At 42.8% G+C, this 13,886-nt stretch overlaps 1 protein-coding gene across 8 annotated transcripts in view; it reads right to left on the reverse strand.

Moving 5' to 3' along the window:
• Positions 1 to 8,314, reverse strand: part of TNIK (TRAF2 and NCK interacting kinase) — a 368,566-nt gene extending 360,252 nt beyond the window's left edge. For 3 of the 8 annotated variants that reach the window (XM_042456007.1, XM_042456006.1, XM_042456009.1), the window contains exon 1: positions 7,960 to 8,309. In XM_042456007.1, coding sequence (XP_042311941.1) covers positions 7,960 to 8,016 — 57 coding nt within the window. In that variant the 5' untranslated portion in view covers positions 8,017 to 8,309. Of the gene's footprint in view, positions 1 to 7,959 lie in introns of all 8 variants that reach the window. The other 5 variants (XM_042456004.1, XM_042456002.1, XM_042456005.1 and 2 more) reach the window with 3 other exon arrangements.
• Between the last annotated feature and the right edge of the window lie 5,572 nt (positions 8,315 to 13,886).

The raw sequence follows: 13,886 nt of genomic DNA on the forward strand, positions 1-13,886 counted from the left end.
AGATATATTTATTATAAGATCTACTGAAGTCCCCCAGGACTGACTTCTGAGGAAACATGCATAGAATCAACCAACAAGTGTCATCCATCGAACTGTAAGAATTCAAATCTGATAGAAATATCTTGACCTTAAGTGCTTCCTGTTCAGGTTTTAAATGTTAACTATTTTGTCAGCATGGCTTGGATTAAATTTACAATTTTCTACAGAATATGTTTGGAGACATATTTCTCTTTACTGTTCACCACACATGACATGCAATTCTACGGTCTGGTTTCCTAATAACGAAAGATTTGTTTAAGTTACAAAATACCTGCCGGCTTTACATTTTGTGCTCAGCAGTAAATTTGCTATTGATCTCTGATTGCAAGACTGTGCAAAATGATTGGACTGCCCCACCATACATCTGAAGCACCTTTAACAATTACTGTGAATTTAGCTAAGCTGAACTATGCACTCTTAAAAGATTAGAGGTAATTTTCTGCTCTTATTTTCTTTTAAAGAAAATTTTTTGCAACATACGCATACAAAAGAATAAACTATAAAGAAACTGTGGCTTTGTGGGTTAGCTACATCCCTTCCGTTTGGAATGGGTCACCAAGGCTGCGGTTTCTGACCCTGAGACATGCTATACTGTGGTCAATGGGCTATACTTGTTTTATATATTATTATTTATTATATCTATATCCTCTTTTACTACTGAAAGCATTCCTCAAAATGACTAACAATAAGCAGACATAATTGAACAGTCAAAATGGAATAATTAAAGAGGCCCAAAATGCAGAATGTGTACTGACATCTTTCCTAAAAGCAGCAAGAGTAGGAACAGGTTGTAATTTCAAAAGAGGCACATTCTACAGTTTGAGAGCAGGCCTTATCTCATATGCCCATCTCACACTAGTAATGACATCCTCGGTACAGCTTTTCCTGTAGATCTTAGCAACTGGGCAGATTAATAACAAGACATGTAGCGCTGCAGACAACTAGGTCTCAAGCCATTTCTATATCAATTGTACAGCAACACAGGCCAGGCCTAAAACATTTTTCTGCCCGAGGCAAGAACAAGATGGTTTTCCTCCACCAACACCACCACTTCATTCCATGCCAGCAGTTAAAACTTATTTCAGTGCTGGTATTTGGGACAGCATCTGCCACCACATCTGAAATGTGCAGCAGGCAAGCTTGGGTGGCCCAGGGGAGACCTCTATGTCCACAGCTACACCCTTGATCCCCGCAACCCCCATATCTGCTAAACATCTCATTCATTCTAATTATAGAGCTGGCCCTGGTTGAGCACATGCCTTAGAAAGGCCTGTTTCTGAAGGCCCCTGGCTATTTTACTGAGAGATCAGTTTATGCCAGTCCTTATTACTTTTTTCGTTAGACTACTTCTAGATGTTGGTTTTAAAATAAGTAAAATATTTATAATGATATTTAGAGAACTGATGTTAATCCACAGTAGGAACTGCCAGCAGCATTTAGAAACACCGCTAGAAATATTTTGTATAAACAGAAAAAGGACCCAGGTTCAACCCATATATAAAAACCATTTTACACAGCAGGACTACAAAAGACCTAGAACCCTACTGCTGACCAAAGTACACAGGAAGCTGTCTCATAGATCAAGCATTTTGTCCCTTTAATCCAGATTGTCTGCTCTGTGCCACCAACTGTCCAAGATGTCAAGCAGAGCTCCTCATCATCTGGTCCTTTGTTCCAGTACTGAGAGCTAGAAATGTCAGTGTGGTGTTGACTCAGTTATATAAAGCAGCATTATATACAGTATACATGAATTTTGCACATTTCATCTTTCTTGAGAGTATCCAGGAATCTATAGCAAAAGCAAACACCAAGCTGGTCAATTTCAGTTTTTGTGGATTTTTTAAGAAGAGGGATGATTCAGTACTTGTTATGCTTAATAAATAGGCTGATGAGAAGCCAGTCTGTGTAGCTGTTAAAATGCTGGATCAGGACTTGAGAGATCCAGGTTCTAGTCCCCACTCAGCCATCAGATTCCCTGTGTGACCTTGAGCCAGTCACCTACTCTCAGCTTACCGTACTCCAGAGGATTGTTGTAAGGATAAACTGTTGTGTGGATAAAAAAACTAGTGTAGGAAAAACAGGTTATACATGTAAATAATAAAAATAAAGGTCAGTCAGCCACAGCACCTATTTCTCTATATGCATCCACAGCCTCCTATTTGAGTGTGGGTGGGTGTGAAAGGCACAGTTTTTTCTAGGTCAGAGACACAACTGAGTCAAGATGGTTCAAATTTCCATTATAACGTTATCCATGTCTTGGCCTAAAGAAACAAGCTCTTTCAGCCTCTGTCTCTGAAAAGCTCCATAGCTCAGCAGTAGAGCAAATACTCTGCATATACAAGATCTCAGGTTCATCCTCTGCATCTCCAGTTAAAAAGGATCAGAGTAGCAGGTGACTGAAAGGACGTCTGGAGAACTGCTGCCAATGAGAGTAGAACAGACAATTCAAGGACAGAGGAACATGCAATTTACTCTGCTATTCTGCAGTTTCATGTGCTCCTTTTTGTAAAATAGATGTAAGCAATGTGTTTACAATGATGCTGTCAATATCACTGAGTTACGATAATGTCGTACACTACCTTCAGTCTTTAACATACAAAGGTTCTAGAATACAAACGTACTTTTTAAAGAAGAACTCAGACATAGGTCAAGATGCTTCTTTTATATAAAAATGTATGTTCAAGGCATGAACAGTGAGGAATAGAATCACAGAACTGTTACTTTGTCACAGATATTCACTAGTCACAGTTTGGAACTGTGACTGGCTTGAAGGCCAAACTGTGATTTTCAGTGACTGTGATTCATTCTGTTACTGAGCTCCAAACTGTGATATTCACAGAACTGCTACTTTTTCTGTGACTGTGATTCATTCTGCTACTGAGCCTCCAAACTGTGAACTGCTACTTTTTCTGTGACTGTGATTCTTTCTACTGAGTCTTGAGCTCCAAACTGTGATTTTCACAGAACTGCTACTTTTTCAGTGACTGTGGCTGCATCTACACTGCAGAAATAATCCAGTTTGGTACCACTTTAAATGCCATGGATGGCTCAGTGCTATGGAGTTCTGGAAACTGTAGTTTTGTGAGTGAGACATTTAGTCTTCCCTGTCAACAAGCTCTGGTGCCACAACAAACTACAAATCCCAGGAATCCATAGGATGGAGCCATGGCACTGATTTATTTCTGCAGTGTGGATGCAGCCACACAGTCTGCTCTTGAGCTCCAAACTGTGATTTTCACAGAACTGCTACTTTTTCAGTGACTGTGATTCATTCTGTTACTGAGCTCCCGCCTCCAAACTGTGATTTTCACAGAACTGGCTGGGTAGGTCAAAGGTGCTTCCACAAGACAGTCACAAGACAGAGAGTAACTACTGCAAACAATTCTGTGATTCTGGATCAGTAGCAGCAGTATAGTGTACAGATCACAGAAAAATCACAGAAATCACAGAAAATCACAGTTTTGAATCACAGATATTCTAAAATCACAGTAACAGTTTTCACTGATATCTGCAAATCACAGTTATTCCGAACACACATTTTTTGCTTTTGCGAACTAGAAAAAAAATATGTTTTTCTGAAGCAAAAAATAAGAAAAAAAGGCTACTCTTTATGGGACTCGCAGAAATCCAAGGCTATACAATGTTTCCCTCTCTCTTTCTCTGTCTTCTAGACTGAAGTGTGCCTGGGTAACTGGAAAAGGAAATATCCTAGCCCTATAAAAATTTGTTTACCTGTGGGAAATCCCAGAGTGACTTGATACATTTGTATCAGAAGCACATGGATGAGATGCAAATAATACAGGATTTTTCCTCCTCTACCTCAAGCCAGTGACATTTCTCACCCAAATGTTTATTTTGAAACAGCAATCAATAAAAAATAGGCATCAGCAATGCAATAAAAAAAGAAGCCAGCTTGCAAGAAATAATCACAATTGCTCTAAATTCCACTAGTGCAACAGTTAAGACCAGACACATCACTACCAAAACAAGACACATAGGATAATGACATGGTTATTTTAAATCAGAACCATTCATTTAGACTGCATCCACCCTGCAGAAATAATCCAGTCTGACACCTATTTAACTGGCCTGGCTCAATGCTATGGTGCCACCATAAACTACAATTCCCAGAATTCCATAGCATTGAACCAGGCCAGTTAAATAGGTGTCAAACTGGATTATTTCTGCAGTATGGATGCAGCCTTACTTGATTAAAAAACCAACAGGCAAGAAGAGACATACAAGTATGTATGCCCTGACAATCTAACACCTTTTTATGTGTTTTATGACTATTAAGAAATGCCCTAATGGCAAAACACTTATTTTGAACCCATAGTACCACCCCTGATCCCAGATGTAGAAAAAAAAATGTAGTGGAGGTGGACGACCCCAGCCCTCCAGATGTTTTTGAGGGCTGCAACACGCTTCACAGTTCTAGCCAGCATAGTTGTTAGTGGGACATTATGGGAGTTGGAGTACAAAAACTGACATGCAAGGGTAATACTCAGGAACCACTTACTCCAAGACTAACCAAAAACAAAAAAATGACAGGAGTAGTGCTCACTTACAATCCCCACCACATCATCAATGAGCTACAAACAATTCTGGAGAATAACACAATCCTCTCACAAACCCTGGGAGGCAAGCCTTTATTGGCCTACAAACAGGTTCCAAGCATTAAACAACTGTACTCAATTTCAACAAGATACATAACATGGATGTTAATACAGGGGCAAGACCCTGCCAGAAGCTCTGTCCTCAGGGACCAATAACATCACTCACACCATCAGAGTTACATTTACTTGGTCTTCCTCCAATGTGATATATGCCATCCTATGCCAGCAATGTACACTCTGCGTTAGACAAACAGGACAGTCTCTGCACAAGAGGATTAATAGGCACGAACCTGACATTAGAAATGCCAATAGTCAAAAACCAGTTGCAAAACATTTCAACCCTCCTGGACATGCAGCATGGGATTTACAAGTTGCCGTCTTTGATAAAGGAAATTACAAAGGAAGACTAGAAAGAGAAACTGCTGAACTGAATTATATTCACAAATTCCAACCCATTAGCAGAGCTATGAACAAAGACAATGACTTTATGGCACACTACATTTATTAGTGCAAATATCCTCACTACTGCACATATAACAAAAGGAACCCTTCTCATAGAGAGTGTTTTGGACCCCAGAAAGCTTTCATACATCATCACTAACTGACCACTGTATAGCTATGAAAGACCTGTACCACATTACACTGCTCTTTGAACATTTAGGGCAAGGATCATGATTTGCATCTTTCTGGATCCTATTACATTCCATCACACTTTCATAACTGTGTAAATATGCTTTATACAACCTGAGCATTTATTACCACTCTGTCTTGCATCCAAAAAAGTGGGAGTATATCCATGAATGCTCATGCAAAACAAACACTAATCTTAAAGGTGTTGCCACGTTTCTTTTTTTGTTTTTCTCCTTCTCCTTCCTTCCTCCTTTTTATATGAAAAGATTGCATTCCTTATTACTATTTCACATATTTACAAGACCAAAACCCTCCAACGTCAATGGGATCTCACCAGTGAAAATAAACAAGAGGATGCAGGAACACACCAACTGAAGGAATAAGTCACTAAATGGTCAGCAGAGAATGAAAACCCTTCTCCATTTCATACCCATAATTTGGTAAACTAAGGACCCGGATAATATATTTAGTTTCCGATGGGAGGAGAAGAAGAAATAGTGCTTTGCTCAGTGGCAGAAAGCATGCTTTGCATGTAAAAGTTCATAAATTCAGTTCCTAAATCCTTTCACAGGTAAGGCTGAGAAACCTTACTAACTTGAAACCCTACATAGCCATTATTATTATTATTGCAGGAGTGAGAAGATGGTTGATCTGAACCTACAGGTAGATTTTTGGGTGTCTATTGGCAAGGATCTCCTTTCCCAATGATTTAACAACAACAAAATGACACCTGCAACAAGGAAAAGCCTAAGCTAGGGATGGCCAAAACTACATTTTTATGGGGAGTGATGAGAGTTGTACATAAAACTTTGAGATCTAGCAGCCTGCTTCGGTTGGCAGATCTTGAAATTTTACCAAAAAATAAAGTAGATCCTGCATGAGTGATATAAATACTGGCCTGCAGGGACCAATATCAAGGCAGCTTGCTAAGTGAATGCTGGAAAATAACGTCTAGAACAGAGGAGAGCACATCCATGCCCTCATTCTGTTTCCAGGAGGAGCCAACAAGCCATCCATTAGTCCTACAAAGACCTCTCCAATGGGTGAAAGCCTGGGCTCATAGATAATTTTTATTTAGGTCTGTCAGAAGCAAAGGACCCAGTCAAGCTGTGACAAAACATTGATTTAATTCATCCACCCCAGCCCATGATGTCACATGGCTAAAATAGCCAGGAGGTACATCCTCTTTCCCTCAAGAGGAAGGGAAAGGATCGTTTAAAAAAAAGGGTTCATGTGATTCCATTTCAAAATGGACACTACAACAGTCTTCGGCTTTCACACGCTGGAGGAAGAGTGATCTGGCTGGTTTGCATCAGAGCATATTGTTGCACAATGCATACACAGAGAGCAACAACAGCTCTGCGTGACTATATGAAGACACATCCCCATGACATGTCTCAACAGCAACACATAATAAGACTGTCCATTTCCATAACACCCTTCCTTCTACATGTTACAGAGAGGGCTGTATTATTTTACTGCTATCAAGCAAGCCTAAAGACTGTAAAAGGGATCAAGAAAGTGGAAGGGGCTGGTGAAAACAGATCAAGACAGCAGAGAGGGATGGAGAAAGCGTATCTCAGAGAGCCACAGAAGATTACAGCCAACCAGCACAGAAAAATACATATATTGGTTGTTGTTTTTACTGCCTAGATACATCATGTGTGTTCACAGCGGCCCAAAATATTGTAGCAGCAATGTAGATTTCGGCGGAGGAGAGAAAATACTTGACTTGCAAATGTGAATTTAAAAGCAACCTTGCAAGAGGTGACCATCTCCAACCACTTGCATTTAAATGCACCTTCTTCCATCTCCCTTCTTTCTCCTATTCTATATTTCAAGCAGTTGGGGACAGAGGGAGGAAATGCACCAGGAAAACTGATAACAAGAGGCCATCGAGAGACAAGATGCTTTTCCCCAGCTATGCTGGGCTTCTCTCTCTCTTTTTCCGCCCCTTCCCATATTATTATTACTATCATTAAGAAGGACCACTGCTTCCTACACAGATCCCCATCTTCACTCAGCAAAGAAACACCTGCATTTCTTTATTTTTCCCAGAAGGCAGAAGAAGGATTGCCAGCAGTAATAAAGAAAGAAAGAAAGAACTGCCATTAATGCTGCTGCTGTTATGATGATAAAGAGGAGGAGGAGGAGGAGGAGCAGTTCCCCATTTGCAAAGTTCTCCAGTCCTCCATCATGAGGGGAAAGGGGGACATGTGTGACACTATGTGAGGAGAGAGGATATAGGTGGAGAAGGGACATATGTGAAGAGGGGGGCATATGTGCAAAGGGGATATAGGTGAAAGGGGAATATATGTGCAAAGTGGGATATATGTGCAAAGGAGGGCATTTGTGCAAAGGGGGACATGTGGCAAAGGGATGTATGTGAAAAGGGGAAAAGGAGATATGCATATGTGCAAAGGAGGACATGTGAGAACGAGGCATATGTGCAAAAGGGATATACTGTATGTGAAAAGGGGGGCATATGTGACAAGTGTGCAAAGGGGGCATCTCACAAGGAGGACATATGTGCAATGGGGGACATATATGACAAGAGGGAGATAAACGGCAAGGGGGCTAGATGTGCAATGAGGGGGCATCCATCCATTGTGGGGGTGGGTTCCCATATGCACACAGAGACCGCACAGTCCCCCTGCCTTCCTTCCCGGCTTACCCTCAGGGCTGACAGGTCGATCTCGTCCAAGCTCCGCGCTGGAGAATCGCTCGCCATGTTGAGCCCCGGAGGCTCTCCTCTTTCTGCTCCTCCTCAGCTCAGCCCAGGCGAAGGGAGGAGAAGGAGACCCTCGGCTCTCCGGCGGCGGCGGCAACACAGGACGCCCTGGAGATGCCCCCAGAGACAGTCAGAGCGAGAGTGAGAGCGAGAGAGAGAGAGCCCCGGTGGCTGGGAGGGAGGGGCCCTCATGCGCTCCTGAGGAAAGGCAGAGAGAGAGAGGAGGAGGAGGAGGAGGCGCCTGCGAGGAAGGAAGGCAGGCTGCTCCCCTGGCTGCTCCCGGCTGAACGAAGCCGCCCTCCACGAGGAGGAGGAAGAGGGAGAGGGGCGGCGCCGTCGATGCCTTCCCTCTCAGTCAGGACCAGGAGGGGCTCCAGGAGGAGGCGGGGGGGGGGCTGTGGTGCTTGCTTTGTGGGCTCTACACAGACACACAGACGCTCTCCTCTGGCTCCTCTTTAGGGGCTAGTTCTCCCCCTCCACCAGGCTGCATCCGCACGTCAGGAATAATCCGGTTTGACCCCGCTTTAACTGTCCCGGCTCCATGCTGTGGGATTCTATCATTTGTCGGGGCTTCATGGCTTCCCTTTTTTGACAACTGTCTCCCTGTGGCATTCTGGGAAGTGTCCTTTGTTGTGGAACTCCACCCTCACTATGGAATTCTGGGAAGTGTCCTTTGTTGTTGTGGGATTCCATGCTGTGGGATTTTGGGAAGCGGAGTATGTTGTGGCACCAGAGCTTCTTCGTTCATTGTCCTCCATTTTGACAACTGCCATGGATCCATACTATAGGATTCTGGGAAGAGTACTTTGTTGTGGCACCAGATTTTAGCTCATGTCCTCCATTTTAACTGCCATGGCTCCAAGGGATTCTGGGAAGAGTACTTTGTCGTGGAATTCCGTGCTGTGGGATTCTGGGAAGCGTGGCTTGTGGCACCAGAGCTTCGCTCATATCCTCCATTTTGACAACTGCTGTGGCTCCATGCTAAGGAATTCTGGGAAGAGTACTTTGTTGTGGCATGCTCTCCATTTTTGCACTACTTTAACTGCCATGGATCCATGCTGTGGAATTCTGGGGAGTGTAGTTTGTTGTTGCACCAGAGCTTTGCTCTGTCCTCCATTTTAACTGCCATGGCTCCTTGGTATTAAATTCTGGGAAGTGTACTTTGTTGTGGCACCAGAATAAAACTCGTGTCCTCCATTTTTACACATTAAACTGTTATGGATCCATCCTATGGAAGTCTGGGAAGTGTACTTTGTTGTGGCACCACTTTAACTTCCATGACTCTGTGCTATGGAATTCTGGGAAGTGCAGGTCACCCAGTGCAGGTGGGACCCTGATCTCCAGTCATAGTCCAGTGCTTAAACTACTACACAATGCTATCTGATGCTCATGCTCAGTCACCACAGAATGTACATTATGACCAAATAAGAGCTTAAAAACACCCCATGCTTCTTAGTCATGCTCAAAATGGAGGACACTTTGGAATTCCTCCTGGGCAGGAGTTTGAAACATAGGGCAAGTCCTGGAAAAGGAGGACATCTGGACACGCTGGGCACCCAGCAGCCAGGCCAGCAAAAGTTGCATCTACACTGTAGAAATAAACCAGTTTGACACCACTTTGAACTCTCACAGCACACTACACAATCCTGGGAGTTGTAGTTTGGCCAGGCATCAGCACTCTTTGGCCAGAGAGGGCTTATAAAACTACACCTCCCGCAGCCTGACCAGACATCCTCTTTTCCAGGACAAATCCTACAGTTCAACCTTTTCAAAATGTCCTCCATTTTGAGCATGACTAAGAAGCATGAACTGACATTTTATATTCGTGTTGTTAGCTTTTATTTTGCTACGCCCTGCATTTTCCTGGAATGTCCTACATTCTGTGGCGCCTTGTTTCCCTTGGGGTTGTGACATCTAGTCACTCTTCCCTCCCTACATTGCATAAGAATAGGATGGAGCTACAGGACTTAAAAGTGGTGTCAAACTGCATTATTTCTACAGTGTCTGTTGTGTGTGTTGTGTGTAGAGATGTAAAATTTGCAGAAATTTTGAAGCCATGGAAAAAACTGATTTTTTCTGTGTGTTTTTGCCCAGAAAATAATAGAAAATTTGGGCCTCTGGGAAAAGCAACACAAACCTGCTTTGAACAAATGTTGCCAGGAAAACCTGATGATCGCAAGTTGGAAATGACTTGAAGACACACACAACAAACTACCATTTCCAGAATCCCATAGCATTGGGCCATGGCAGTTTAAGTGGTGTCAAACCAGATTATTTCTGCAGTGTTGATACAGCCTTACTAGGGCTTGCTTAGGAGCAAACAAAGTGGGCTGTTAGTTGCACAAGATACTTTCCCTTTTAGGCAACTTCCTTTCCTGCACAGAAGATCTTTTGGAAGGGAAGGAGCTGTTCCTAAATTCTTCCAGCAAGGCAGGAAAATAAAACCTCTCAATTCCCAATTAAGATCAAGAAGAGAGAAACTAGTGTCCAGTTTCTGTAATCCCAGCCCTTTAGTTTCTTTTGAATTTATCCAATAGCAAACTCTACAAACTGACCTTCCCCTGTTTGAATCGTAAATTCTGAATTAATGCCAGCATTATGAATTCAAATCTGCCACCTAAAAGCAACCGTTTTGAAACGCCTGGCAGTCTTGAGATTATAAACAACTGCATTATTCCTGCTTTACAAGGAAAGATAAAAATTGTTGGAAAGTGCTTCCTGGTCATGCTTTCTCTTTAACCCATTTCACTCATTTACTATTATAGTCATGATAGGGCTTAAGAGAGTAAGGGTCTCCTGCATGCCTCTGCCTTATGCAAGCTGTCACAAAAATTTTCCCTATTGGCTCAGTCACCCCTGGTGAGGATGTGTCTAAACAACAACCACACCATGGACCAGACTTAACACCAAAACACTTAAAAGAGTCTTCCCATGTAGCCACACTGCAGAATTAAAGCAGTTTGATACTACTTTAACTGCTATGACTCTCCTACGGAATCCTGGGGTTTGTAGTTTGGTGAGGTGTTCAGCCTGGTTTGTCAGAGAGCTCTGGTGCCTCACCAAACTACAAATCCCAGGATTCTGTAAGAGAATCATAGAAGTTAAAGTAGAGTCACACTGGTTTAATGAAACAGAAAACACACACACACACTGGATAATAAGTGCTGAGTTGCTCCTCTCTCTGAAACTTTCATGTGGTTAGCCAAGGCTTAGTCACTGCTTGTAAATATGTTGGAAAAGACTTTTAAATGTAATAAGTAAATAAATAAATAAAAACTTTATTTATATACCGCCTTTCCTGTAGATCAAAGTGGTTCACAACATAGTAAGCCTGTGATACATGTCACAATACAAACAATAAAATGGCTCAGTAATTACAATCACAATTTCATACAAATTCCTAAAAACCTGAACCATATACAGATCCTTAAAACCTTCAATTGTGGGGGCGGCGACTCCTTAATCTAAACAGAATTGGGGGGATATGCTACTTGAAAGAGGTGGGTTTTTAATGCCTTATTAAAGGCTTCTAATGTAGAACAGAGTCGTGTCTTTTCTGGGAGTGCGTTCCAGAGGGTAGGGGCAGTCGCCGTATAAGCCCTCTGGTGAGTTGCTGCTAGTTTTACCTTGGGGCAGTCAAGTAAAAATTTCCCCGTTGTTCTGAGGGTGCGGGGCAGATTATGTAGGGAGAGGCGCTCCCTCAAGTAACTCGGGCCCAAGCCATGTAGGGCTTTATAGGTAACGACCAACACTTTGTATTGCGCACGGAAGCTAATGGGCAGCCAGTGGAGAGATTTTAATATAGGTGTTATGTGGTCCGATCTCGGAGTACCTGTGATCAATCTGGCTGCTGCATTCTGAGCTAACTGTAGCTTCCGAACCTGGTACAAAGGTAGCCCTATGTAGAGCGCATTACAGAAATCCAAGCGAGAGGTTACCAGTGCATGTACTATAGTTTCAAGGTCCTTTCTGTCCAGACAGGGGCGCAGTTGGCGTATCAGCTGAAGCTGGTACCAAGCGCTCCTGGCCATCGCACCTACTTGAGATGACAATTGTAGAGATGAATCCAGGAGTACTCCCAAACTGCGAGCTTTATCCTTTAGGGGAAGCATGACCCCATCAAGGATAGGATGGCAAATTTCCCTGTCTGGACTTGGGGTACCCATCACAAGTACCTCTGTTTTCTCCGGATTTAGCTTGAGTTTGTTTTCCCTCATCCAGCCCATTACTGACCCCAGGTAGGGATCCAGCGGGGAGGTGCCATCCTTAGTCACTATCAGTTGGTTTTAAATGTAATTAGTAATGTTTTAGCTGTGAAATTTGCAAGCTGCCTATTTGCTTAAAACTAGTCTCAGAGAGACTCTTTTAGACTCTGCTAAAAGAGACTGTGTGTTAATTCAGTCAGTCTTCATCTTTCCCAGGAAAGGAGGTAACACTGTGGAAATAAAGTACTACTAATTTATACAACAGAGGCACCTGAATTTACTTTTCTTGGAGCAAGTTATTCAGATCATGGTTAGTGTCTGCAGAAAAGGATGGCAGAGTCTTCTGAGAAAGCACCACCCCCAATGAACTGGGGTCCATGCAAGTGATCTGTGGAAAATGGAGGCTGGTTCTGTATATGAGAAGTGACAGCCATATATGTATATCTGTGCATGTGCCTTCAGGACACCTGCCTACTTATGGTGAACTCGTGAATTTCATAGGGTTTTCTTAGACAAGGAATGCTCTGAATTTTGCCAGTTCCTTCCTCTGAAAGATAGCCTACAGCACCTGGTATTCATTGGCAGCCTCCCATCCAAGGATTAACCAGGGCTGACCCTGCTTAGCTTCCAAAAGAAGACAGGATCTAGTGCTTTTAGGGAATTTAGGGTGAGAGCCATATATGTCCTGATACAATTACATGTAAAATCCACAAAAGCGATACCTTTATTGGACCCATAAAAATACATGATGCAAGCTTTCAAAGCTCCACTCGCTTCTTCGCCAGGCAATGGTGTTAAATATCATACAGAACAAGGACAGTGTTAGACTCACAGGTGACACTTTGTCAAGATGCAGGCAGAGGGCACTCCTCTCTCTGGCCATGTGGCAGGGCATGAAAGGGTGACAATGACAGCAGAAAGAGGAAGAGTCCATGACACTATTGCTGCCACTGTCACCACCGCCATCATGTCCCTTTCCTGGCCAGCCAGCAGCCCCACCAGACTCTTTACCTGAAGCTTGAATCCATTGCTCTGTGTGTCCTACTCTCTGGAGCAGCAGAAAACAAGCTTGCTCCATCGTCAATATGATGTCTCTTCAAATACTTAAATAGGCTATCATGTCACCTCTTAAACATCTCTTCTCCAGGCTAAACATACCCAGATCCCTAAACCACTCCTCATGGGGCAATATTGCTCCAGACATATACAGACTGTTGAAGGTACTGGTATTACCAGTATCCAGAAATACTATAGGCTGCCATAACTGTGTTGAATCCATGGATAATGAAGGATGGCTGCATATTTTAACTGTACAACATATTACCTGACAGAAGAAGGAAAACATGAGCCAGTTCTTTCTGTTTTAGTTTCTTCCTTTCCCTTATCTTGGCAATTGTATTGTGTCTGCTTTTGCAGAACCTGGATTGAATCAGCGTCTTATGGTTGTAAATGTTACTCACTGAGTCACTGAGAGAAGCAACAGAGTATCAGCCAGTCGTGCTAGTTATAGTATTTCTCATAAAGATTATACCTAGCACCAGGAAGGTATTTCTCAGAACAGCCACTTTACAATATTTGCAGGTTTTCATTGTGCAGCAAGGACATACATTGTAAAGGTTGTGGGAGCCAGCAAGTATGTTGCCAGCAATTTCTGTTTCCAGTTTA

Source organism: Sceloporus undulatus, chromosome 3 (genome assembly GCF_019175285.1).
Source record: "Sceloporus undulatus isolate JIND9_A2432 ecotype Alabama chromosome 3, SceUnd_v1.1, whole genome shotgun sequence".
NCBI lineage: Eukaryota > Metazoa > Chordata > Lepidosauria > Squamata > Phrynosomatidae > Sceloporus > Sceloporus undulatus.